The following is a 27,042-nucleotide window of genomic DNA, read 5'->3' as shown; positions in this document are numbered from 1 at the left end:
CAGTGGGACAACCTTTTTTTCCATTACAGTCAAATAAATCGGCAGCATGAATTTGATATGGCGCCTGCGTTACACAGAACGGCATCAGGTTAACCCTGCATAGAAATAATTTGTAGTCGAATTTGGTCAAAAACATCAAGCATTTATTTCAATAAAATCATGGGCAGATTTATTTAAGGTCAAATAGTTCAAGGAAATGAAATTTCCCATCACGGTTCAGGTTAAAAGGCATAACCCTGAGTTTCACGTAGCTAGGGACGGCAATAAAAACGTTTGATGTGTTTCACACAGAGAGCTTTCGGGGCGAGCAGCAGTGTCTCCAGGGCAGACTCGCCTACCAACGGCGGTAGTCAGGGTAAACAGCGGAGTGCGGGACCTCGGAACACCGGACAGAGCCTCAACGCAGCAACACGGTAAGGGGCAGAGTTTGCAATCTTAATACACACTGGCCCTTCGAGCAACAGCGTACTTTCAAAACTATTTTTTTGTCTTTGTCTTTCCATCTTCCGATGGAAAGGCCATTGTTTACAGATTTAATTCTGTCTTCGCAGCAAGACCAGAAACATTGCTTAAAAACCTAATGCTGGATGCAGTTTTTTTTAAATTAATGAACTGTAGATTAATCTGTTTCCGCCAATCCTGTGTTCAATTAGAAACTGCTTGGTAAAGGGATTTGGGACTGCGATTAGTTTAATGGCTGCATTCATGGACTGTTATTCCCAGTAATTATTTTTAGGACGAATTTCCACCCTACCGGATTGGTAGTAGGTGACACCTGTGGTTGCAGAGTGTACTATAAACAGGATGTACGGCCCTAACTCCCCAGGGCTGCTTGCACAGGGCTTCCTAAAACTGTGACCTTCACCTAGTTGAAGGACAATGGGAAGCGCCACTTCAAGATTCTGCCGTGGCGACACACTGTGCAAGTCTGAACGTTGGCTCAGCATCTTGGAGCTTCCTGTGGGAAAGGTTTTCCACCACGTAAGATGCAGCTGTTCACTCCAGAACATATGAAAATAGCCACCTGGTCCCTCAAACCTATTCTGCCATTCAATAGGCTGGGCAGTAAATACACACTACCGATGGTCAAATCCCAATACGTATCTGTTGAGAAAAAAGGAAGAGTCTTTGCTTTACCTTCTGAACCTGGCAGATTGAAAATGTAGCCCAGGGAAGCTTTGAGCTTCCTTCTCATTTAACTGTGGGTCTTGCCCTATCATCTTTTACCACTGAGCATGCCCTTTCCCTCTGGTCCCCGGTTCTGGCAGTCATCTCATCAGTCCTGCCAGGTTCAAATTGGTGTCAGTTCTGAAACCTTCCTGATGATGACTCCGGTCATGGTCCTTCCTATCCATTGCCATATCCTTAACCATATGGTACTTTAGCACAGTGGTTAAGTTACTGGACTAGCAACCAGAAGCTTTGGACCATTTTTTCCAGAGACATGAGTTTGCATCTTACCATGGCAACTGGGAATTTTAAATCTGGGTAAATAAATAAAATCTGGAATTACAAAAAAAAACTGTTAACAGTAACCACATTATATTGGATGATCTTTTAAAACCCAGCTGGTTCATTAATTTCCTTCAGAGCAGCAGATCGGTTAACCTGAACTGCTCTGGTCCATTGTGACTCCAGACCTATCAATGTGGTAGATTCTTAGCTCCTTGCTTGGTTCAGGAACAGTTATGAATGGAAACTAAATACCAGCCTTTGGCGTATACTGTGAATGAATGAAAAACAACTTGCCAATATAAAAATCAAAGCTATATGCTCAAAAGATTATAGAAGCATAAACAGTTAGCACAAGCTCCACAGATCTGACTGGTCTGGTACTTGGATGTACTTGGAATGCATGTAGTTTTCTTAGGTACGAATGTATTTAAACCTTAGTTCAGATATGTGACGATTTAAAGCATACTTAGTTTTGGTTAAGTTTCCTTTGAGAATAAATATGCAAATAGTTTGCTTACTATATAATATTAGTTTTAATTCCATTGTTGTAGGTAAAACACAGAATAAGACTGATAGCTATTCCCTGCTCAGAAGTTTGTCATTTTTAAATAAATATTACAATATACGATATTCCTTTGTTGTCTCTGAGTTAAAATCTTGGAACCATGTACTTAACAGCACTATTGGAATCCTGTCCAGTAGAGGGAGGCCATTCAGCCCATTGAGCTTGCTCCATTGTCCAAAACCCTCTATCTCAATATTGTATTCCTGCTCTTTCCCATACCCTTTGATGCCTTTTGTATCCAGAAATCTATTGTTCACCTTAAATGATGTGGTTTCCACTGTCTTATGTGGTAGAGGGTTCCACAGTTCATCACTCTCTCACTGAGGGTATTTCCAAGTCAAAGTCAAGTTTATTGTCATACACACAAGTACATGTCTGCACAGATGCAATGAAAAACTTGATTGCAGCAGCATCACAGGCACAGAGCATCAGATAAACAACATTCAGAAGAAAAAAATACATTGAACAGTAATTAATCATGAGTTATACAAGAACAGAACACAATTAGAATCAAAAAAATAAAGTTCATTGTAGTGCAAAGTGGCCATAGTGTTGCTGGACTGAGGTAGTGATTAGGGTAATGCAGATTGGTTCAAGAACCAAGTAGTTGAGGGGAAGTAGCTGTCCTTGAACCTGGTTGTGTGGGACTTCAGGCTTCTGTACCTCCTGCCTGATGGTAGCTGTGAGAAGATGGCGTGGCCCAGGTGGCAGGGATCTTTGATGATAGATGCTGCTTTTTTTGAGGCAGTGCCTCATGTAGATACTTACAATACTGGGGAGGGATATGCCTGTGATATATTAAGCTGAGTCCACTACTCTTTGCAGCTTCTTATGTTCCTGTGCATTAGAATTATCTCTATCCTAAATATCTTACCCCATATCCTGAGGCTGTGGGCCTTTATTCTAGATCTCCAGCCTGTGGAAACATCCTTCCTGCATCTGGCTTGTCAATTCATTCCTGAATTTTGTACATTTTAATGAGATGTCTTCTCTTTCTTCTAAACTCTAATGAATACAGGCTGAGTTGACCCAATATCTCCACATCCAACAGTTGCAATGTCCCAGGAATCACTCTGGTGAGCCTTCGCTGGGAAGTAAAGGAGGCCAAAAGTACAGACAATACCCCGGGTGTGGTTTCAACAAGGTCCTGTATAATATAGACATTCTTGCTTCTATACTCAAAACATTTTGCAATGCAGGCCAACATACTATTTCCTTTCTTAACTGCTTGCTACACCTGCATGTTTGCTTTCAGTGACTGATCTTCAAGGACACCTATGTCACTCTATACATCAACACTTCCACATCTAACCCTATTTAAATAACACCCTGCCTTTTTGTTTTTCCTGCTAAAGCGTATAACAAGATTTACCTGCATTATACTGCATGTGTCATGAATTTGCCAACTCACACAACTTGTCTAAATGATCCTGAAGCCTCTTTGCACCTCTCTCACAATGCTATTCTGTTTTGTGTTGTTGGCAGACTTGGAAGTATTGCATTCAGTTCCCTCATCCAGGTCGTTGATATATATTTTGGATAGCTGGGATCCAAGCACTGATCCCCGCAGTATCCATTGATTCCTGCAGTATCCTCTGGTCAGCAGTTCAAGGCAGTAGCTTGGAATGGGCAATAAAAACAAGTCTTGACATTGGAAAAAGTTGTATTTGGAAATTGAACTTTACAATACATCACAAGAGCCACAGCCTGCAGCTATATTTGTTTGTCATAAATTTGGAAAATAAGAGATGTTGCAACCAACTTGTGCACATCCCTTGTACTATGACATCATATAAAATGGAATTTGAGGAATGCACATAGCCCACAAGAATTCCTTAGTGGTTGGCCTTATTGTTGTATTAGATTACAAGATTTTAATAAGGGACTAACTTGCATGACTAATAATTTCAACCACAGGCAACTGAAAATGCATAAAATTCACCAGAAAAGCTCACATTCTGAGCATGACGTGCAAACGCATCTTCCTTCATCAAAATGGCTTCAGCTTCATGGGCTCAAGAGAAGCAGATTAACTCTGTCTCAAATTCTGTCACAGATTGGATTTAAACACAGAGAAGGTAATGTTTACTTCATTGTATATAGAATGATATCAGCACATAGTTGTGAAGCATTTGCTTAATTGGTAACTTGTCATGTAACTTGAAAGGTGTAGATGCTTGCAGTAAACCGAGTAAAGAGGTTGATGTGTGCAATTATGGTTTCTGCATTGAAAATATTTCTGACTAGTGCTTAATCTTCATTATAGAAATCCAAGAAATTCGGGTACCGTCTCTTCCTTGGGTGTGAGAGGGCGGAGCCTGAATGTAGAACTTGGTGAGAAGCAGCAGGAGTGGGACCAGCTGTAAATTCACTGTATTCCGAAAACATCCACCTGAGTTCTTAAAATAAAACTGAAGGCGCTGGAAATATCAGCAGATCAGGCTGCAGCTGTGGGAAGAGAAAAAGAGTCAACATTTCAGGTGGAAGACCCACAGCCAGAACTGGGAAGGAGACAGAAGAAGCTCGTTAAGCTGCAGGTCTCTTTCCCAGTTCTGATGAAGGGAAACTCTGTTTCTCTTTCCACAGATGCAGCCTGACCTGCTGAGGTTTTCCAGTATTTTCTGTTTTTATTTTAGATTTCCAGCATCTGCAGTTTTTTTTTTGATTTCCATCTGAGATTTTGCTGCCTTTAAATCATAAAGTCGTAGATTCATACAGCACAGAAACAGGCCCTTCAGCCCACCAAATCCATGCTGACCATCACCTATCTATACTAATCCCATTTACCAGCTCTTGCTCCATAACCTTCTATGCCTCGGCAATTCAAGTGCTTGTCTGAATGCTTCTTAAATGTTATGAGAGTACCTGCCTCCACCACCTCCTCAGGTGGTGCGTCCAGATTGCATCTGCTTTCTGGGTGAAAAAAATCTTCCTTGGATCCCCTTTAAACCTTTTGTATCTCACCATAAACCCGCGCCTTTGGTTTAAGACACCTCTTCCGTGGCGAAGTATCCATGGAGAAGTATTTCCTGTCATCCACTCTGTCTATTGCCACTCTTAATTTGTAGATCTCTGTCAGGTTCCCCCCTCAGCCTTTTCCACGCCAAGGAAAATAAACCCAGCCCATCCAGTCTCTTCTCCTAACTGAGACACTCCATCCCAGGCAACATCCTGGAGAATCTCATCTGCACCCTCTCCAGTGCAATCATGTCCTTCCTATAATGTGGTGACCAGGAATGGATACCACACTCCAGCTGTGGCTTAACCAATGTTTTATAAAGTTATATCAAAACCTCTTGTCTCTCCTGGCTAATGAAGGCAAGCATCCCATGCGTCTACTTCACCACCCTACCTACCTGTACTGCCACCTTCAGGAATGATTGGAATCTGTGCACCAAGGTCCTTTTGTTCCTCAATACTCCCTAGGGGCCTACCACTCATGTCCTACCCTTATTAGACCTCCTGAAATGCATCACTTGCCATCTGATCAATATCATTCTGTGGTCTAAGACTACCTTCCTTACTATCAACAACGTCACCAATTTCATGTCATCTGCAGACTTGCTCCTCATATCTAATTAGTTAATGTACATAGTTAATGTACATAACAAACAGCAAGGGTCACTGTGGTACATCACTGTCTTATGAGGATAGGTTGAGTGAGCTAGGGCTTTTCTCTTTGGAGAGAAGGAGGATGAGAGGTGACTTGATAGAGGTGTACAAGATGATAAGAGGCATAGATCGAGTGGACAGTCAGAGACTTTTTCCCAGAGTGACAATGGCTTACACGAGGGGGCATAATTTTAAGGTGATTGGAGGAAGGTATAAAGGGGATGTCATTTAAAAGACTCTTAGATAGACACATGAATGATAGAGAAATGGGGGGCAATGTGGGAGGGAAGGGTTAGATAGATCTTAGAGCAGGATAAAATGTTGGCAGAACATTGTGGGCCAAAAGGCCTGCACTGTGTTGTAGTCTTCTATGATCTATATCACTGGTCACAGGTTTCCAAACACAATAGCAACCCTCCACTATCACCCTGTGGCTCCTGTTACCAAGCCAATTTTGGATTGCCAACTTATCTTGGGTCCCATGGGCTCTAATGTTTTGGATCAGCCTTCAATGTGGGACCTCGTTACTGAAGTCCATGTAAACCACTGCCCTCAACAATATATTTGGTTACCTCTTCAAAAAAAATGTTTAATTTGGTCAGATAGGAATTTCCAATCCACAAATCCATGCTGATTATCCTTGATCAATCCCTGTCTTTCCACGTATAGATTAATCCTATCCCTCAGGATATTTTCCAATAATTTCCCTACCACTGATATTAGAGTCACTGGCCTATAATTACCTGTCTTAACTCCATTGCCCTTCTTGAATAAAGGTGCCATGTTTGCTGTCTTCCAGTCATCTGGTACCTCACCTGTGGCCACTGAAGATTTAAATACTGTCTAGCTGCGTTACAGATGGGTCACATTCCTAGAAAGCTGTCTGCATTGTGATTTCCTGCAACATGAATCCTTTTTTCCTAGTGAATCCCTTGTTATAAGTAGAGATGTGATCCTATGGGAAGTTTTTTCTCAACAGTAATGCTTCCACAGGTGTGCCGTCTATAGGCAAGGGAATTCTGATTGAAGAAAAAGGGTTGTTGTTTTAATTAACTCGAAATGGCTGTTGAAATGCAGTCACAGAGCACAGAAAAAGGCCCATCGGTCCAACTGGTCCATGCCAATCAAGACTCCCATCTAAGCTAGTCCCATTTACCTGGCCCATATCCCTCTAAACCTTTCCTATCCATTTACCTGTTGAAGTACTTTTTAAATGTTGTTAATGTACCTGCCTCAACCACTTCCTCTGGTAGCTTGTTCCATATATGGTCCACTCTCTGGGTGAAAAGGTTGCTCTTCACGTTCCTATAAAATCTCTCCCCTCTTGCCTTAAACCTATCTCCCCTAGTTCTTCATTCCCCAACCCAGGGAAAAAGATGGTGCACATTCACCCTATTGATGCTCCTCATGATTTAATGCACCTCTATGAGATCACCCCTCATTTTCCTATGCTCCAATGAATAAAATCCCAACCTGTTCAACCTCTCTCCATAACTCAGTCCCTCGTGTCCAGGCAATGCCCTTTTAAATTTCTGCTGCACTGTTTCCAGCTTAATGGCATCTTTCCTATTGCAGGGTTACCAAAACTGAACACAATATTCCAAATGCGGCCTCACCGATGTCTTGTACAGCTTCTATACAGCTTCTAACATGCCAACTTCTATACTCAATACCCTGACTGCCCAAAGCCTTCTTCATCACCTTGTGACATCACTTTCAGGGAACTATGTACTTGTACTCCTAGGTGTCTCTGTAGTACAACTCTCCCCGTGACCCAACCATTTGCTGTGAAAGCCCTACCCTTATTGTCTTCCCAAAGTACAACACCTCACACTTATCTGAATTAAACTGCACTTACCCAGCTGATCAAGATCCCTCTGTAATTCCTGATAATCATCTTCACTGTCTACGATACCACCTATTTTGGTGTCATCTGCAAACTTACTAATCATGCCTTGTACATTCTCATCCAAATCATTGATACAGATGACAAACAACAATGGGCCAAGTACTGACCCCTGGGGCACACCACTAGTCACGGGCCTCCAGTCCGAGAAACAACTTTCCACCGTCACCCTCTGCTTCCTACCATCAAGCCAATTGTGCATCCAATTAGCCAGCTCTCCCTGGATCCCATGTGATCTAAGTTTACATAGCAACCTTTTCAAAGGCCTTACTGAAGTCTATGTAGACTACATCTACCTCCCTACCCTCATCGACCTTCTTGGTTACTTCTTCAAAAAACTCAATCAAATTCGTGAGGCATGATCTCCCACACACAAAACCATGCAGACTATCCCTAATCAACACCTGTCTTTCCAAGTGCTTGTATATCTTATCCATCGGAATCTCCTCTAGTAACTTACCTGCCACAGATGGTAGGCTTACTGTTATATAACTTCCAAGTTTTTATTTGCAACCGTTCTTAAATAAAGGCATAACATTGGTTCCCTTCAGTCTTCCGGCACCTCACCCATTGCTAACAGTGATGCATATATCTCAGCCAGAGCTCCCGCAATTTCTTCTCTAGCTTCCCACAGTGTTCTTGGATATACCTGATCAGGCCCTGGAGATTTATCTACCTTCATGTGGTTTAAGACATCCAGCTCCTCCAATGCTGCAATAACTATCCCCACAACATCCCCATTAACTTTCCCTGGTTCCAAAGTCTTCATGTCTTCATTGTTTGATTGAAGTATTGTTATACACGTATCAATAGAAACAAAACCCTTAAGTGGCCTCCCGCTGTAAACCGGCAGCCTGTGGTCATTGTCCTTGGTAAACTAGTTCAGTTTTCTGTATACATTTTGTGTTTATTTATGTATTTTTTTCACATAAATTCCATAAGAACGAATCTTTATTCTGTATCTCAAATTTGGGTAGTGATCTGTGAATCTCCATCAGGGCCCCAGCAATCTCTTCCCTTGTCTCCTATCGCAGCCTGGGAACCAATGCCCCTTTAGTGTGAGCACCTCAGAGGATCAGATACACTTTTATGTCCAAGAGCTCTCATGTTTTCATATTTTCTTGCGACATAAAAGGAGACCATTCAGCCCATTGAGTTGATGCTGGCTCCCAATGCATTCCCATAAGTCCTATCCTCCACTTATTTCCCTAGATCAGATTCTCTCTCATATGCCCATCAACTTCCCCCTGATCCTTCTGCCACTCACCTACACTAAAGGGCAATTTGCAGAAGCTAATAAATCTACCAGTGTGGCTTTGGGATGTGGGATGAAAATGGAGCACCATGGAAAATCCACAGTGACACAATGCAAATGTCACACAGATAGTAGCAGAGGTCAGGATTGAACCCAGGTAATTGGAGCTGTGAGACCGGAGTGCCAGTGCTGTGCCACTATGCCACTTTACTGTGCTAGTAACCTGTTTAGAATATTAAAATAGTTCCACACATAAATGATTTTCTCTTGGTAAACATATTAATTTGTGTTACAGATTTTGACTGCAGGTTGCAAAAGTCTGTGTCTTCATGTTATGGTGAAGGTTTGTTTTATCAATACTTGAGAAAAGATGGTAGAATTTACAATGTAAGTATCTCAATTACTTGTCAATAAGCAATTTTTATACTGAAACTTTTTCTATTATCCTGTATGATAATTAAAGAGAGAAATTGGCAGAAATAACATCTGAAGGGAAGCAAAGATTATTTCAACTCAATGCTCTGTAGTCAGGGATGGAAAGGGAGAGAAATGCTTGACAATTCTAGTTGATGGGACAACATCTGGGCTATCTGATCCATTAATTTGTCTTTTTTTTCTCTCTGTAGATGCTGCTAAGCATTCCTAGCTTTTTATTTCACATCTCTAACCCCACTTCATCTTGTTATTGCAGCCCCTAAAAATGGATTCCTCTACTTACTTGACTTTGGTTGTAAATAAAATGCAATACTTTGACCTTCTTTCACTTCCTTCCTTCTGACATCTATTTGGTGATCCTGACCAAAACAAAAGTGTTTGAATTGGCTGCTGGTATGGGCAGATTTTTGCCCAAATATCTTGGGTTTGTGACAAACTCTGGAAAAGAGTGCAACATGTCATCAGAAACAGGCAGGCGTGGTAGTGTAATAGTTAGTGTAACGCTATTACAGTGCCAGCAACCCAGGTTCAATTCCGGCCACTGTCTGTAAGGAGTTTGTATGTTCTCCCCGTGTCTGCGTGGGTTTCCTCCGGGTGCTCTGGTTTCCTCCCACATTCCAAAGACTTGCAGGTTAAGAAGTTGTGGGCATGCTATGTTGGCGCCGGAAATGTGGCGACACTTGCGGGCTGCTCCCAGAACACTCGACGCAAAAACGTGCATTTCACTGTGTGTTTTGTTGTTCATCTGACTAATAAAGAGATCTCTTATCTTGTTCTGAAAGTTGAATTAGTAGTGATAAGTGGATTATTATCATAGTGGAGACAAGGGTATCAGTTCCCGCTTGATGTAGAGGGCTTGGAAGTCTTGTTGCAAGAGGTACATAATAAGGGAATAAGCCCATTTTATGTACAGATGCAGGAAGCATTGGCAGATGCCATTGACCAAATCAATACCACCACCCAGTTTTTTTAATATCTGGCTGAAAGTGAACAAGTCTGATCACATCAGGAGCAAGGTGAAGCTGAATGACTGCCTTCTGCACCAGCTTTTTGTAGGGCCCATGAATCATAACACAGATTTAGTTGGGGACCATTAGACTCTTTTGGACTCATCACACATTGTGTAAAACCAGTCCCATTTTATGGATACCCTTCAATGTGTTAAAACTCCATGGTATATCAGCAGCAACTGTAAAACATCTGGTAGGTGTTGGGGTTTTCAGGTTGAGGTGCTCCTTTGATCTTTTAGGCTTATGAATAGAAATAATAGTCCTGTACTCCAAAGACACATCTTCCTATGTTCTTTCAACATGTAAAGGCCTTATAGCTACCTCCTTGATAAGGAACGTGAATGCATCCAGTATTGTTTCAATGGCCAGGGAGCAATAACATTTTATATTGTAGGTTTCTTTATGACATAGAAGGAGTCCATTTGGCCCACTGAGTCTATGCTAGCTCACAGAGAAATCCCACCAATTTCATTTCTTCAATTATTTCCCTGTAACCTATTCTTTCACACATGCCCATCAACTCCACCCACCCACAGGAGCACCCAGCGCAAACCCAAGTAGTTAAAGGGAGAATTTGCAAACTCTACACAGACAGCACTGAAGGTCAGGATTGAACCCAGTCGCTAGAGTTGTATGGCAGCTGCACTACCTGCTATGTAAACCAACAGTTGAATTAATTGACTACAGACCTATCCCACTTACAAGGACAATGTGGATAAAGAGCTCTAATATCTTGATGGGTACCACTTATAATGGTTTATACTTTAACGAACTCTAAGCAATTGTAAAGGACAATTTTGCATTATATGCAGAGTTAGGCCATGTGATGCTGGGTCATAAGGGAAGGACAATGTTGAAAACAGATGTGACCTTCTATCCTGGAGTCTATGTGGGAATCCTGCTGTTGAGAGCTACTCTTGTTTAGGAGCTTCTCATATTGGTACTTGATGTGGAAATAATCATTCCGCTTTTTTAAGTTGCTTGACCCTTCCAATCGGTCAGAGTATTTCTGTTATTTTGGCTATTGCTGCAGTACTTCTTTCATATGTCGAGGCTGTGAACCAAAAATAACATTTAGTTTCTTGGAAGGAATATTGCACCATGTGGCAGTAAATTGCATTGTTTTGTACTCATCATAGTTGAATATTGGACTCTTAATCAAGGCAGGAATATAAATGAGTGATTTTCTCTTTCCTCCACGCACCTTCTCCAAAGTAATTGTACGTGTTTTGTATTTGAACTGTGTTTGCATGGTTTTACGGTTGCAATGACAGCAAAGTTGTGGTGTTGGCCATCATTACACTGTGAAACTGACAACAGCTTCTGGAGTGTCCACATGCATAGTTAAACATGTAAATAGAGAAGTTACTGCTAGCGATTCCTTGCTCCTTCACAAATAATTACAGATATTCTGAAAGTGTTATCCTTTGTTTCATGAGGTGTAAATGATTTTCTTTAATTGAGTGCCAAGACATAATAGCAGTTTAGCAACCTCCCTGGTCTGAAAAATTATTTTTAAATGTGCAGTTTGTAATTTCCTAGACAACTATGTCAGAACATAATACACTTTAGAAATATTTGTTTATTTTAAAAATACTTGCAATAATTTTTCTCTTACTTAAATTTTGCTTGTATGTTCCAGTCTTTATTTTGTGGTCTAAAAAAAAATTTAACGTCACTAAAAGCAGTGCTTTTCACCTGCTGGTTTGCAGCCCCTGAGAATTTTTAAATGTGATTGGCTGCAAGCTTGCTTACAGTTGCTAGGCACCAGGGATCTACTTGAACTGACACTTGACAGGGGAATAAAGGGATATTGTGATCAGGTGGGTAAATGGAATTGCTGGTTGGAGATGAGCCTTGATCTTAATAAATAGGGGACTGGGCTCCAGAGCTTCCATTTCTTACATTCTTATGCTCTCCTTTGCAGATAACAGCCAATAAAGAACAGCTTCAGCAATTTGTTGTGTCCCTAACAAAGGCAATAAAATTCTACCAGCAACGGCTGGAATGGCTGAACAGTGGGAGCCGGCAACTCTTTGGAGTAATTCAGGAACGGTGCATCACTATTGTTTTAGACTTTGCCCCAATGTCTCAGAGTCTGTTTCATCTTTGTTGCCATGTTCTTCGTATGGTTCTCCAGGAACAGGTGGCACTGATTGGAAAGATCAACCTTATTAGGTGAGGAAAGGGTTGTTTATCCAACCAAAACGTGTTTTACAATCATACAGACCAGAAACAGGCCCTTTGGCCCATCAAGTCCATGCCAACCATCAAGCACTATTTTTACACTAATCCCACCCTAACCCATTTTATTCCCATTGACTCTCCCCTAGATTTATGCTTGTACCATAGCTCCAGGCTGGCTGACTGCCCAATTGCCTTGCGCAACGCGTGACCATTTAAAAGGCATCACTGCTGACACGGCAGGTTGAATTTCACCAGGTCGAATTTAGACAGGTGATGCTAGAGTCAGTGACAAAGGGTTAATTGGCGGGTGATACCAAGTGCCAGTCTTCTTGCTACAGCATCTCCAGATATATGACCCAACCATAGGATGTCAGGCCAGCAGCTTGTGGGCTCAAAATGTTGCTTAACAGAGAGGAGGCTTGGATTGGAATGTTGAGTAGTGATTTTGCTATTTTTTTGAGATTCTGCATTGATAACCTTTTTATTTTGCTACTGAGATGCTGATTTATTATGTTTCCTGTGGCCTTCTAACCTTTCACACCATTGATGGCATTGGCTAAGGACCAAATCCACACACACTGAATAAAATAAGTGACCAACTATAGATCTTGAAGTGGCATAAATCAAAAGAGGCATCGTTAAAGATTATAATAATGCAAATTCAAATTTATTCTCCACAAAAAAGCACTGACCTTGCACCTTATTGCACTGCACTTTCTCTGTAGCTGGGACACTTTACTCTGGACTGTAATTGTTTTTACCTGTACTACATCAATGCACTCTGTACTAACCCAATGTAACTGCAATGTGTAATGAATTGACCTGTACGATCGGTATACAAGACAAGTTTTTCACTGTACCTCGGTACAAGTGACAATAATAAACCAGTACCAGTACACTCAGGAAGGATGTGAAAGCTTTTGAGGAGGGCTCGGAGAAGAGTTGAGGGATTTACGAGACCAGAGAAACTGGGATTGTTGTTCTTAGAGCAGAGAAAGTTGAGAAATTTGATAGAGGTCTTCAAAATTAACAAGGATTTTGATAAGATCAATAAAAGGAAACAGTTACCACAAAATACAACAAATGAATCAGAAGGAAAATGGAACAATATTCTAATCCAGTGAGCTGCCGTGGTCTGGAATGCCCTTCCTGATAGGGTGGCCAGTGGAAGCATATTCAATAGTAATTTTAGATAACATTTTGAATGGTGAAAAAACTGTAGGTCTATGGGAAAACATGACTAATTTGGTAACAATTTCAGAGAACAGTCACAGGCATGATGGGCAGAGTGGACTTTCTGTGCTGTATGATTTGTAAGTGGATAGATAATACACTGCAGTATCCGTAGTTATGGGAAAGATGTCATTAAGCTGGAAAAAGTGCAAACAATATTTACAAGAATGTTGCCAGGACTCAAAGAGCTTGAATTATAGGGAGAGGTTGGGCAGGCTTGGACTGTAGGAGACTGAGGGGTGATCTTATAAAGGTGTATAAAATCACGAGAGGCATAGATAGGGTGAATGCACACAGTCTTTTCCTCAGGGAAAGGGAAATCAGAAACAAGAAGGCATAGGTTGAAGGTGAGAGGGGAAAGATTTAAAAGGGACCTGAGGGGCAGCTTCTTTATGCAGAGGGTGATGTGTATATGGAACGAGCTGCCAGAGAAAGTAGTTGAGGCAGGTACAATAATGGCATTTAAAAGTCATTTGGATAAATACATGGATAGGAGGGGTTTACAGGGATATGGGCCAAATGTGGGCAAATAGGACTAGCTTGGTGGGCATTGACGAGTTGGGCTGAAGGACCTGTTTCCATGCTGTATTTTTCTATGACTCTATTTGCATTACAAAGTTTAGCTCTCTATGCCACAGTTTAGGAAATGTGTTTTGGTCTCGGAGGCAGCATAGATTGATGCCTGAACTCAAGGAGTTAAGTTAAAAAGGGATTATGCGACCAAGGTTGTATTTGCTGGAATTTAATTTCAAGTTATTAAGGGAGATTGTTGGGATAGATGAAAACTTGGTCCACTAGTAGGAAACTCCAGGATGAGATGACATGGTCTAACATTCTGAGCCAACTATTTTGGGAGTCAAAATAGGAAGTAATTCCACACACAAAGGGTAGTGTAAGTTTTGAATTCTCCTCCACAAACAGCAGCAGATGCTCTATCAGTTGTTAATTTTAAGTCTGAGATTGATAATTTTGCCATTCAAAGAGATCAAGAGGTATGGGATAAAGCTGAGTAGTATGGAGTTAGGTCACAAATCAAATGTGATTTTCATTAAATGGTTGAAAAGGCCTGTGGGCCCACTGGGGCCCTCTGCTCTCTGTGTAACTCCAAGGTAATGAACACAGTTCATGGTTTTAACAATATGTGGGTTTTCTAGAGAGAGGAAGGCTGAAAATTGATGTCGAGCACGTGACAGACTTTTAAACCTGAGTTCTTTGCTTATGACCCTGGTAGTGTTCACTGGGCGAAAGATTAAAACAGATTAGCCAAAGTATAGACCTATAAATTTAATCTAAACTTATTAACCAGCTTATTAAAACAGTGCAGCCAATTTTGCCCTGTGTTTAGTAAATGTGGAAAACTGAGCTAGTGAAGTCATTAGACCATTGAACTTTTTTCTTCTATTGATTCCAGCTTACTTTCAAATAAAACAGTCCATTTCACTCTAGGGAAGATTAATTTTTGCCTTGGACTGAATTGCTAAGCTCCCATTAAGACTATATACTCATTTTTTTTAATGGGTTAAGGGCACATTAAAGACAGGGCTGATCAATATAGGAATATATTGAAAATCATCTTACACATAAATCCTAGATGTATCATGCTGAATTGAACTTGTTCCAATGACCTGCATCCATTTATCTGAATGGCAGTAAGGAAGTGGTCTGCCAATCACCTTAAGCTCCACCATTAGTAATTACCAGTGTAAAATAAAAGCTCTGGATAAAAAGCTTTGTGCCATCTTAGAACGGCTCTTTCTGAAAATCAGCAGACTCGGAATGGCAAGCGTCGTTGCATTGTTGCTGATTGAAAATTTGGGGCCAATCTTCAAACTGATGTGTTAATAAATTGCTAATGTTGTCTATATTATGCATTGAGTATGTTTGAAAATGGAAAATTCTTATACGCAGGACTTGTTAATTTGTAATTGGTTTATTATTGTTACATGTACCCAGATCCAGTAAAAAAAACTTTGTTTTGCATGCCATATATACAGATCATTTCATCACATCAGTGCATTTGAGGTAGTACAAGTGAAAAGCAATAACAGAATGCAGAATATAGTTTTACATTTAGTTACAGCAAGTTACAGTAATGCAGGTAGATAATAAGGTGCTAGGGCCATGATGAGGTAGATTGTGAGATCAAGAATTCATCTTTATTGCACAAGAGGTCCATTTAAGAGTCTTGAGGTTAGATGTTCACTTGATTAATTAAACAAAATGGAGTTCTCAGTTGTACAGCCAGACTGATGCTGAAGTAGTTATGAAATTATCCCTGATTGCTGCATTTCTCACGAAGTTGATGGCAAATTTGGGATTTGTGCACAGAAGTAGTATTTTTGGACACCACCCTGAAAGCTGTGCTGTTTGTAATCTTCTCCAGCGTTTTCAAGAAAAATCATGTGATACGAATTTAAGCTGCTTGCAATTAGGTCCTGTCATAAATATTTTGAAAATAATATTCTCTGTTATTGAGTTTTAAAAGGCACACTAACGTCGTGTATTAAGAGAGAAAAAAAATCCACAAGTGTCTGAAGGCTGAAAGACAACAAAAAAACTTTACCTGGTAAGTAAAAGAGTGTAGGAGATCCAGCAACTAGCTGGTAATCGTGATCTGTCAAGATGTTTGTGGACCAAACACCCAAGACCCCATCTGGCTGAGAGAATGGAGGAAGACTTATCCTCCATAGAAGAGGCAGTTAGCACCTGCTTGAAGGAAGATTTTGAAGATCTTCTCAACTGAGATTCTGCCAGACATGCGTGTCCTTGCCTCTATTCACAGCACACCATGTTCTACAACCTTAGTACTACCCAGGCTGACAAGAGATTGCCAAAGCCATCCAACAGCTCAAATCATAATGCCTCTGCAGCAGACAAAATACTTGTTGAAATTCTGAAATATGACAGAGAGGTGCTTCTAGTTCAAAGATATGATCTCCCTCATCAAGGGAGAGAAAAGCATTCCAGGGGATTTAAAAGATGTTGCAGTCGTGACCATCTTCAAGAAAGGAGACAAATCCGATAATGGCCTGCCATTGCTGACAGTGGTCTCCCTGCTGCCTGCCACAAGGAATATCATTACAAGGATTCTCCTTAATTCCATCCCCTGGGACCAAAGTGCCCCTAGAGTCTCAAAGTGGATTCTGTCCACCAAGAGAGAGAATGGATATGATCCACCTCGGTCATTCTCTCCCCTCTCCCGTCGGGCAGAAGCTCCAAAAGCTTGAGAGCACCAGTCTGAAGGACAGCTTCTATCCCACTGTTATCAGACTCTTCAACTGACCTCTCATATGCTAAAAGGTGAACTCTTGATCTCCCAATCGACCGCGTCGTGGCCTTGCACTTTATTTGCCTATGTGCGCTGCACTTTCTCTGCAACTGAAACACTATATTCTGCATTCTGTTTTTCTTTTTACTACCTCGATGTACTTGTGTATGGCATGGTCTGTCTGAATGACACACAAACAATAGCTTTTCATTGTATCTCAGTAAACCGATACATCTTCAATATATGACAAGTCTAAGGAAAATGTAAACAGTAGCACCAACTGTTGTATTTCAATGAAAACCGTCAACTTTGTCTACTGTGAGCATTATGGGTTACAGAATTTGTGAAACCAAAATATAAATGGAATCTGTGAGTGGGGGGCTTCAGTTCTTAGCAAGAAATGTAGCTGGTTCTGCTTATGCAGAGCCCAAAGTCATTCATATGGAATTATACAATCCCCAACTCTAGTAGCATTTCAAAGCCGTGCAGACTTTTCCTTGCAATTAAGGAGGCTGTGGGGAAAAATAGGAACCAATGGAAGAGAGAGAATTGAATTCAAACCACAATAAAACTAAAAGTGTGAATGCTCCACAAGTCTATGGAGAGAGAAGCAAATTACTATTTCAGGTGGAAGAATCACCGACTTGAAATATTAGCTCCACTGATCTTGCTGAATATTTCTAGCATATTTTTCATTTCAGATTTCTGACATTTGCAGGATTTTGCCTTTAGAGAGTTAGAAGTAAAATTTTTATTTATACTATTCAACTTTCATACCATTTGCCTTTTAAACTATTCAATCTTACAGTTTTTAACATTTGTCAGAAGACCTTGTTTTTTTTCCCCCATTTACAGCTTCCTTGTTTCAGTGATCCTCCAAAACTTATGAAAGTGAAAGGTTGCTTTCCTGCCATGTCATTAGCCAGTCATCTCGTATTTCCCAGAAAAGAGCCCTGTAGGTTGACAAGTTTAGCAATATGAATCATCTCCAGCAGACATCTTCATTATTGTCAGTAATCTGAGAAGCAATGTTAGACATATGACTTGGCATAATTATTCATCTCTGTGATGTCAAAGCATGAATGTATATATGGATCTGCAAGTGGCCCAAGGGGAAAATCAGAGGGGTCTAAAGGGAATTAAACAGCAATTATTTTCTTCTAAGATTCATTACTAGGATCACTGGCTCTGAGATGCAGAGGGATCTGGGTGTCCTAGTGCATGATTCACAAAAGGCAGTTATGGCAGGTAATTAGGAAGCACAACAGAATGCTATTATTTATTGTGAAGGGAATTGAACACAAAAATAGGGAGGTTATGCTACCAATTATATAGGGCACCGGTATTTAAAGTACTGTGTACAGTACTGGTCTCCTTCTTTAAGGAAGGATATAAATGCATTGGAAGCAGTTCGGAGACTAATGGCTGAACGGACAGAAAGGTTGGGCAGGCTGGAGTTTGTATTTGCTGGAATTTAGAAGAGTGAGAGGGGACTTCATTGAAACATTGAGTCATAGAGTTATACAGCATGGAAACAGGCCCTGTGGCCCAACTGATTCATGCCGGAATAACAAGTTCAATCCTGAACAGGATTCTCGTTACTACCGTCAGGGAGGAGGTACAGGAGCCTGAAGACCCATACTCAACAATTCAGCTTCTTCCCCTCCGCAATCAGATTTCTGAATGGCCCATGAACACTATCTGATTATTCCCTTTTTCTTTTATTTTTGTAATTTATAGATTTTTATGTCTTTACACTGTACTGCTGCTGCAAAACAACAAATTTCATGTCATATGTCAGTGATAATAAATCTGATTCTGATAGGATGGATGTCAAGAGGATGTTTTGTTTTGTGGGAGAACCTAGGACAAGAGTTACTGTTTAAAATACAGTGTTGTACATTTAAGTAGGGACAAAGTGATATTTCTTATCTCTCAGAGGGTCATTAATCTTTGGAACTCTCTTTTTCAAAGGGAGGTGGGAATGTGGAATTGTGGTTACTGTCAGATCAGCCATGATCTTATTGAATGGCTGAATGGACTTGAGGGGCCGAGTGGCCTACTCCTGCTCCTAATTTGTATGTTGGTATGGTCGCTGCAGCTTTTGATGAGCATTAACCACTTGGTCTTTGGAACTTACGGCACAATTTTGCCAATCATATGAAACTTGGAAGTGCAGTAAACACTACACTTCAGGAAGATGTGGGCTGGTAAAAGAGGCAGACACATGGCAGACGAACTTTAACGGTGACCTTTTGTGAGGTGATACCTTTAGACTAGAAGAAGGAAGAGAGAAATTCTATCATAAATAGTACAGTCTTAAGTGGGCCAATTCTGAAGGTGGCAGAACATGTTTGCAGAGCGGATAATAAAACACATAGGATGCTGGGCTTACACGATTTCCACATGGGATGATGCCATTCCTAGGGAATGAGACTGCATTGTTCTGAGAGCAGGTACCTTGGTCATCCCAAGATTAACCATGTGCTTCAAGAGGCTTCAGTGAGGTCTCTAAGACAAGATCCCAGCCCAGCATTAGGGTCCTTCACTAGGTTGGACCCTGCTTAATTTTTCAGCTTAAGTTGACTCCCTCCCCCTTACCGCCTGCAACCATTCTGGGCCTGATCACTGGAGTCTCACTTCCACAAATAGGTTCAGATCTCCAGAAAAATCCTCCTCACTCCAGGCACCAATCACCAGATTTCTGGACAGTCCCCTTTCCATCCCCTCTCCACTGGCCTCCTCTGACTCCACTCTGATCCCCAGGCTGCAAATTTTGGGTATCCTCCTCCCCACCCCAGGCTCCTCTCTCATGGTTCCTCCCCACTTCAGGTTCTGACCTCCAGCATCTCCAAAACCCAGGTTCAGATTGGGCCCTTGACCATCAATCTTCCCCCAATGATCCTCCTGGAACTGGCTTAGTCCCAGACGTATGGTATTTCCCTTGGTGTTCGACACAATGATTCTTCAGCATACTTTTAATGGCATGAAGAATGGCTAAGCCTAAAATTCTACAATAACTCCCGTCATGTGGAAAGTATCAGTCTTGATGCTAACACAGCATCAACATAAACTAACACCAGGCTCACTGACGTGAGTTAATCCCAGTGAGTATAGCACCCTCTGTGTATTGTTTGTGTTGGAGCATTTACAGTAAGCTTCTGGTTTGTTGTTTGTTTGGAGATATTTTTGCCTCAATATGTTTAAGCAGTTACTTAATTTCGTTGCTGCCTTGTTGTTTGCACTTTGTGATTTGGGTGCCATGTATGTTGTCTTATGAGGAATCATCTGCATTTGTGTTACTAAATTGTCTTTTACCATGGAAAGGTCATTGATATGACATAAATTTTGAATCATAAAACAGTGTATTGGCTTGTGCTCTGTCTCTAGTAAACAGAGGTTTGCATTTATATTGTGCCCCATCAAGCTTCTTGGAAACACTTCAAATTATTTCACATACAATGAATTAGTTGGAAATGTTGTTAGTGTTTTGCAGACATGTAAATCATTTTGCATGGAGCACATCTTATTAAATTCTTTTATGAGATGTGGGCATTGTTGGCAAGGCTAGCATTTATTTCTCATCCCTAATTGCCCTTGAGGAGGTGATGTTGAGCCTTCTTCCTGAATCTCTGCAGTCCTACTGGTGTAGGCATTCTCTCCAACAGTGCTGCTGGGTTGGGAATAGCAGGATTTGAACCTGTTGATAACAAGGGACCAGGGATATGTTTCCAGGTCAGGATAATGTGTGATTCGGAGAGGAACCATTGGGTGATGGTGGTGTTCCCATGCACCTGCTGCTGTTGGCCTTGGTGGTGGAGGTGATTGGTTTAGGAGATACTGTCAGACTATGAATGCAGTTTGTAGCTGGTCCATATTGTAGCCAAAGGGATGTATATTTAGGATAGTGGATGGGTGCTGATCAAGTGGATGGTGTCAAGCTTCTTTAGAATTGTTGCCGTTGCACCCACCCAGGAAAGTCGACAGTATTTTCTCATGAGCCTGACTTGTGCGTTGTGGCTGGTGGAAATGCCTTGGGGTGTCAGGAAGTGAGTCATTTCCTACAGGCTATCCATCCTCTGACCTGCTCTTTAGCCACGGTATTTATGTGGCTGGTCCACTTAAGATTCAGTGATAGTGATGGCATTGAATTTCAAGCGGTGGTTAGATTGTCTTTTGTTGGAGGTGGATAGTACCTGACATTGTTGTGGAATGAATATTACTTGCCACATCTACCCATGCTTGAGTGATGTTTAGGTCTTGCCGCTTGGAGGCTTGGCTGCTTTATTTGTTGAAGAGCTATAAATAAAATGGAACATTGCACAATCATCTTTGAACTGATGATTTGCTACATCTGACAATGATGAATGCTCATTGATAAAGTAGCTGAAGATAGTTGGGCCAAGGAGACGGGCCCAAGGAACCTCTGCACTGAGATCAATGCAGTGTGAAGTCTACAGGACCAGGCAGCATTTCAACTGCAATACTGAAGCAGGATTTCGACCCAAAATGTCAACAATTCATTTCGTCCCACAGATGCTGCTCGACCCACTGAGTTCCTCCAGCAGATTGTTTGTTGCTCAGATTCCAGCATCTGCAGTCTCTTGTGTCTCTAGAATACTGAAGACCTGGGCTCCAGAACCAGCTGCACCTATAGCCAAGTTGGTTCATTCAGTTACAACACTGGCAATGTCCTTGGGCTGGGATCATTGACCTCTGACAACCACAATCACCTTCCTTCGTATGACTCCTGCCAGTGAAATATTTTCTCCTTGATGCCCATTGACTATACCAGGGTGCCCTGATGCCACACTTGGTCAAACATTGCCTTGATGGCAAGGGCAGTGAGTCTTGCCTCACCTCTAGAATTTAGCTCTTTGATCCATACTTGGACCAAGTCTGCAATGGGGTCTGGAACCAAGTAATTCTGGTGAAACCCAAACTTGGGCATCAGTGAGTGGACTACCAGTGAGTAAGTGTTGCTTGATGCCACTGTTAATGCTGACTTCCAGCAATTTGCTGATGATTGATGGTAGACTCATTGGGTGGTTTGAGATTTGTCCAACTTTTTTGAATGGGGCAACATGAGCAATTTTCCATATTATTGGGTAATTGCCAGTGTTTTAACTGAATGAAACAACTTGGCTATAGGTGCAGCTGGTTCTGGAGCCCAGGTCTTCAGTACTCTAGAGACACAAGAGACTGCAGATGCTGGAATCTGAGCAACAAACAATCTGCTGGAGGAACTCAGTGGGTCGAGCAGCATCTGTGGGAGGAAAGGAGTTGTCGACGTTTTGGGTTGAAATCCTGCTTCAGTATTGCAGTTGAAATGCTGTCTGGTCTTGTAGACTTCACACTCCATTGATCTCAGCCATTTATTAGGATCACATGGAGTGAATTGAATTGGCTGGAGACCGGCCTGTGATGGTGGAAATTTCAGATTTCAGGAGGATAAGATAGGATATCTTTATTAGTCACATGTACATCGAAACACACAGTGACATGCATCTTTTGCGTAGAATGTTCTGGGGGGCAGCCTGCAAGTGTCGCCACGCTTCCAGCGCCAACGTAGCATGCCCACAACTTCCTAACCTGTACGTCTTTGGAATGTGGAAGGAAACCGGAGCACCCGGAGGAAACCCACGCAGGCAATGTGCAAACTCCTTACAGACAGCAGCGGGAATTGAACCTGGATCGCTGGCGCTGTAATGGCGTTACACTAACCGCTATGCTGCCGTGAAGCAGAGAGGGATCATTTACTCAGCACTTCTGACCTGAACATGGTTGTGAATGCTTCAGCCTTTTGCACTTACTTGCTGGGCCCTGCCAACATTGTGGAAAGGGATATTTATGAAATCTCCTCCTCCCATTAGCTGTTTAATTGTCCACCACCATTCACAACTGGACGTGTTAGATCTGCAAAAATTCAATCTGGTCCAATGGATGTGAGGTGGCTTAGCTCTGTCCATTGCACGCGGTTATCACTGTTTAACATGCAAGCAGTCCTCTGTTGTAAGTTCACTAGGTAGGTACCTTATCATGATTATATATGTACATACAGCAAAGGAACTGAGGTGATGATTATTCTGTTTGAGGCAGTGGGGTGTTAGCTATGCTCTGGTAGTTGTTTTTTTTCTCTGAAAAATGCCAGGGTTTTTTTTAAGTACGTGTGATTGGGCAGATGAAGCTTCAGTTTTTTTTATCTCATCTTCTGGAAGCTGCAAGAAAGCGGCATTCACTTAGCATTGCCATGAAAGTGTCAGCCTGGATTGCATGCTCACATCCTAGAAGGAGCTTAAACCGAGAAGCTGCTGATTAAAATGTGAGAGTCCTCCTGAATGTGAGTTAACCAGGTGACGTTCATGGTCTGTTGTGTTGATTCCCAGTGCTTTCTTTGTTCTGTTACACATTTCTTCCTGTTCTGATTGAGTTGAGTGTGGCTGACCCTTTACTGGCAACTGACCCGATGCATGAGGCTGAGCCATTCTCATATCTGCATGGCCATTGCATAGGGAACACTTGGCCATTTTCTCCTGACATAGCTGATTTTGTGCCTTTTGCATTGAAACAGCTTTACGCCAGGAATGGTTAACGTAAATAGTGTAGCCCATTCAATTGAATGGGATCACCAGTCTTGAATGGAAAGGCAAGTGCAGGTAATTGTTTTATCTATTGATCCTTCTCTTAAAATATTGAATTAATTCCTGGTAATTTAAGGAGCTTTAATTTAATATATTGAAATAATTTTTATTTTTAACAATGACTTAACTCCTACTGAACTTGTTTTGAACTGAGAGCAGCGAGCTGTCAAAAAGCTATCAGGGCAAAATGGGGACGAGGCCTCAGAATCTGTCACCTGAGACTTAGTTGATGCTTGCTGACAGTGCTACTTCTTGAGTAAGGACAGTCACCTCGGTCTGTCCGCCCATTGCCAGCATCAGGTTTGGACCATGAGCCAAGTCCAGTGTGCTATGACCTATAGCTTTAGCAGTCGCTATGCATTTTTCTCCCACAAGGTGAAGGACAGTTTGGTAGTGATGAATTTCACTAGTTTTCACCCCTTCCTATCATTCGTTCTTATCACATAGGGAGGTGACTTGATATTCAGTGCTAAGCATGTGCCAGTGCATTGAATTACGTCTCCTAAATTTATTCCATTGACCATCATATAATGCATTTAGCAGTACTCATCCAGGGATGAATTTCTTGGCAAGGGGGTTCTTTTGATCTAATATTCAGCATCTGAGGATAATTTTAAAGGAAGCAGAATATATTACTGGGAATGGAAGAAAATGGGAAGAAATGACTGAACAATAACACTGAGAGCAAATGAGACGGCAGCCTTTGGAATGATTTATCTGGGACCTGTCATTCTGTGTTTGAAACTGCTGTTTAATGCTAATTGGTGCTACCAATGCTAAAAAATAAAGTACTGGCACTTTAACACCACGCCATTTGCAGGTGAGTAATGGCATAATTTAACGCCGGGTTGGCAGCATATCTCCATGACGATGCTGATGTGAGGCCCAGAACATTTTAACTCCTGGCCACAATGACTATGGCCTGAGCTGACTCTTTCCCTGACTCTAATGCCAAGGTAACAGCTGAGCGGCAATGGGATTTTACACTGGGGAACCAAAGCAACAGCACACACCTTTGTTATGGTGAATGTTGAAAAGTGTGTTGACAGGGCTGAAGGCTGGTGCAAAGGGGATCATGGCTCACAGAATAACACCTGGTGCAGGATATGCCCAAGATTTACAGCAAGGGCTGTATAGGCTGCATGGCTTCTTATGCTGTTGTGACTCCATATTATGCTTCATCTCCTAACTTTATTCCATTGACCGTTATTTAATGCATTTAGCAGTCCCATGATTTTTTGCACTTTCTGGCCCATCAGGAGACTATACAAAATGAACTTTGCTTCTTTGTCTTGCCCTCATATGGTCACGTTTCCCCAGACCACCTCTGGTAACTCTGACGCCTAGAGGCACTTAGTGATCCCAAGTTAACTTTCCGTTTGAATTGGTATTGCATCATTAGACATTGTCCTTCACATACTTGTGAAGCTCCTCACCAGGCTATGGTGATGGCCCTCAAAACCTGGGAGTTAACATTGCAGTGGGTGTCATGAGCATAGTCCTGATGTTAACCCTTCTCCTTCACTGATATCATCAGAGATGGGAAGTTAAAACTGAGGGTGCATTTTCTGAATTCAGGTAATGAGTGAATAGAATTACAAAGGAAAACAAAATGTAGCCATAGATGAGGCCACAAGAATATATTTTGGTAGTCTTAGAAGCTTAAGTATGATGTTAATTCAGTGCTCAAATAGTTAATCTTTGCTTTCTTGGTTTGAATGCTCTACAGGGCTGCTGAAGAAATGGATATGTGGCAGGACAAAGCTGTTCCTGTTAGTTCTCAGGCAATAGTCTCAGCAGTCGATTGGATAGGAAATCTTTGCCATATGCCAGCTACCAGCAAGACAAGTTCGGTGGAGGCTGTGTTGCAAGCGACAAGTGATAAGACTGTGAGCCATTGTGCATTTTATAGATACAAGCAGATGCTAATTTCTGAAACACCTTAAAGTGTTTGTAGGCATTGAATGAAATGCAACTATTTTAGTTATTGGTAAAGCGTCCTTCTTATCACATTTGCTATCTGTAAAAAGAATTACATTTTAACTGTTTTAGATTTTAACTGTTTATTTCTGCTCCAGAGCTGCCAGTATAAAGTTAATAAAATATATTACTAGATTGTAAAAGAACAGTAGTTAACTTTATAATCATGATTGGAAAAATACATGAACAATTTACATTACCCATATTATCTTATATAGAGTGGAGCAGATTTTATGAATTAGTAGTTTTGGCGCGTGGCCTTGTACATTGGAAACTTATAGGGGAACTTAGGCATTAGGATAGTGAACTCTTCTTCATTGTTTGTTCATTAATTTCTGATATGTATTTCTGTGAAGTGCTGCAGTGCCAACATAACTGGGGAAGTAAGACAAGCAATTTTTTTTTACCAGATAAAGTCAGAACATAAATACATGAGGAAATGTAAAAAAAACTACAGGCAAGAAATATCTTCCCTTGGAACTTGCTGAGTCCGTTGAGTTGAGAACATGAGCTTACCACTGGAATAGACTGGTTATTTCACTCTTCCTGTATTTGTTCATTTATATATAAAAAAACAGTGGAATACTTGTAATGTTCTTTTGTGCAGATTGAAGCCGTTTACTTTTTTGCTGCTGGTGATGGTCCTCAGGGGATGAGGGAGATTTTGCGTCAGAAGCTGGCAAACAGCCCCTGTCCAGTCCACATCATATCATTCGATGCAAAAGAGGAAGCAACAGTCCGGTTTCTGAAAGAATTGGCTCATTGCACTGCAGGAAGGTAGGACAACAAACAGCAAGATTAACTCCTAATGACACTGCCTGGATTTATTGATCATTGGAATATTAATGGAAGCCTCATTTTGCAGATTTTGTTTTATTTCTGAAATGCCTAAGTTTGCAGGTAGCACCAGAATTGTGAAGATTACAACAGGTTTTTGATCAATTGGGAAAGCGGACAAAGGAATTGCAGGTGGAATTTAACTCGGGCAAGTGCGAAGTGATGCATTTTGGGATGTTAAACCAGGACAGGACATACACAGCGAATGGCAGGGCCCTGCGTAGTGTTATTTAACAGAGACCCCTAAGGGTACAAGTACATACTTCCCAGAAAGTGGCAACATAGATAGACAGTGTGGTGAAGAAAGCGTGTGGTACGCTTGCCTTCACTGGCCAAAGCATTTGAGTACAAGAGTTGGAATGTTATGCTACCATTGTGTAAAACGTTAGTTAGGCCACATCTGGAGTACTGTGTGCAGTTCTGGTAATTGGTTTATTATTCTCACATGTACCGAGGTATAGTGAAAAACTTAGTTTTGCATGCCATCCATACAGATCATTTCATTACATCAGTACATGGAGGTAGTACAAGGGAAAAGCAATAACAGAATGCAGAATATAGTGTTACAGTTACAGAGAGAGTGCAGTGTAGGCAGACAATAAGATGCAAGGCCATTATGAGGTTGTTTGTGGGGTTAAGAATCCATCTTATCATACAA

The 27,042-nt window shown here is 41.4% G+C and overlaps 1 protein-coding gene across 1 annotated transcript in view; it reads left to right on the top strand.

The window, feature by feature from the left end:
• The first annotated feature begins 3,947 nt into the window (after positions 1-3,947).
• LOC127576130 (von Willebrand factor A domain-containing protein 3B-like) overlaps positions 3,948-27,042 on the top strand; it is a 123,762-nt gene continuing 100,667 nt past the window's right edge. Inside the window, exons 1-5 of the mRNA XM_052026517.1 lie at positions 3,948-4,098; positions 9,089-9,180; positions 12,166-12,416; positions 25,297-25,456; positions 26,155-26,324. Of these exons, the coding sequence (XP_051882477.1) occupies positions 3,948-4,098; positions 9,089-9,180; positions 12,166-12,416; positions 25,297-25,456; positions 26,155-26,324 (824 nt within the window). The remainder of the gene's footprint in view (positions 4,099-9,088; positions 9,181-12,165; positions 12,417-25,296; positions 25,457-26,154; positions 26,325-27,042) is intronic.

The sequence above is a fragment of the Pristis pectinata genome, chromosome 11, assembly GCF_009764475.1.
Source record: "Pristis pectinata isolate sPriPec2 chromosome 11, sPriPec2.1.pri, whole genome shotgun sequence".
NCBI lineage: Eukaryota > Metazoa > Chordata > Chondrichthyes > Rhinopristiformes > Pristidae > Pristis > Pristis pectinata.
Note: the sequence above shows the minus strand (reverse complement) of the source record. Positions and strands in the feature narration are given on the sequence as shown.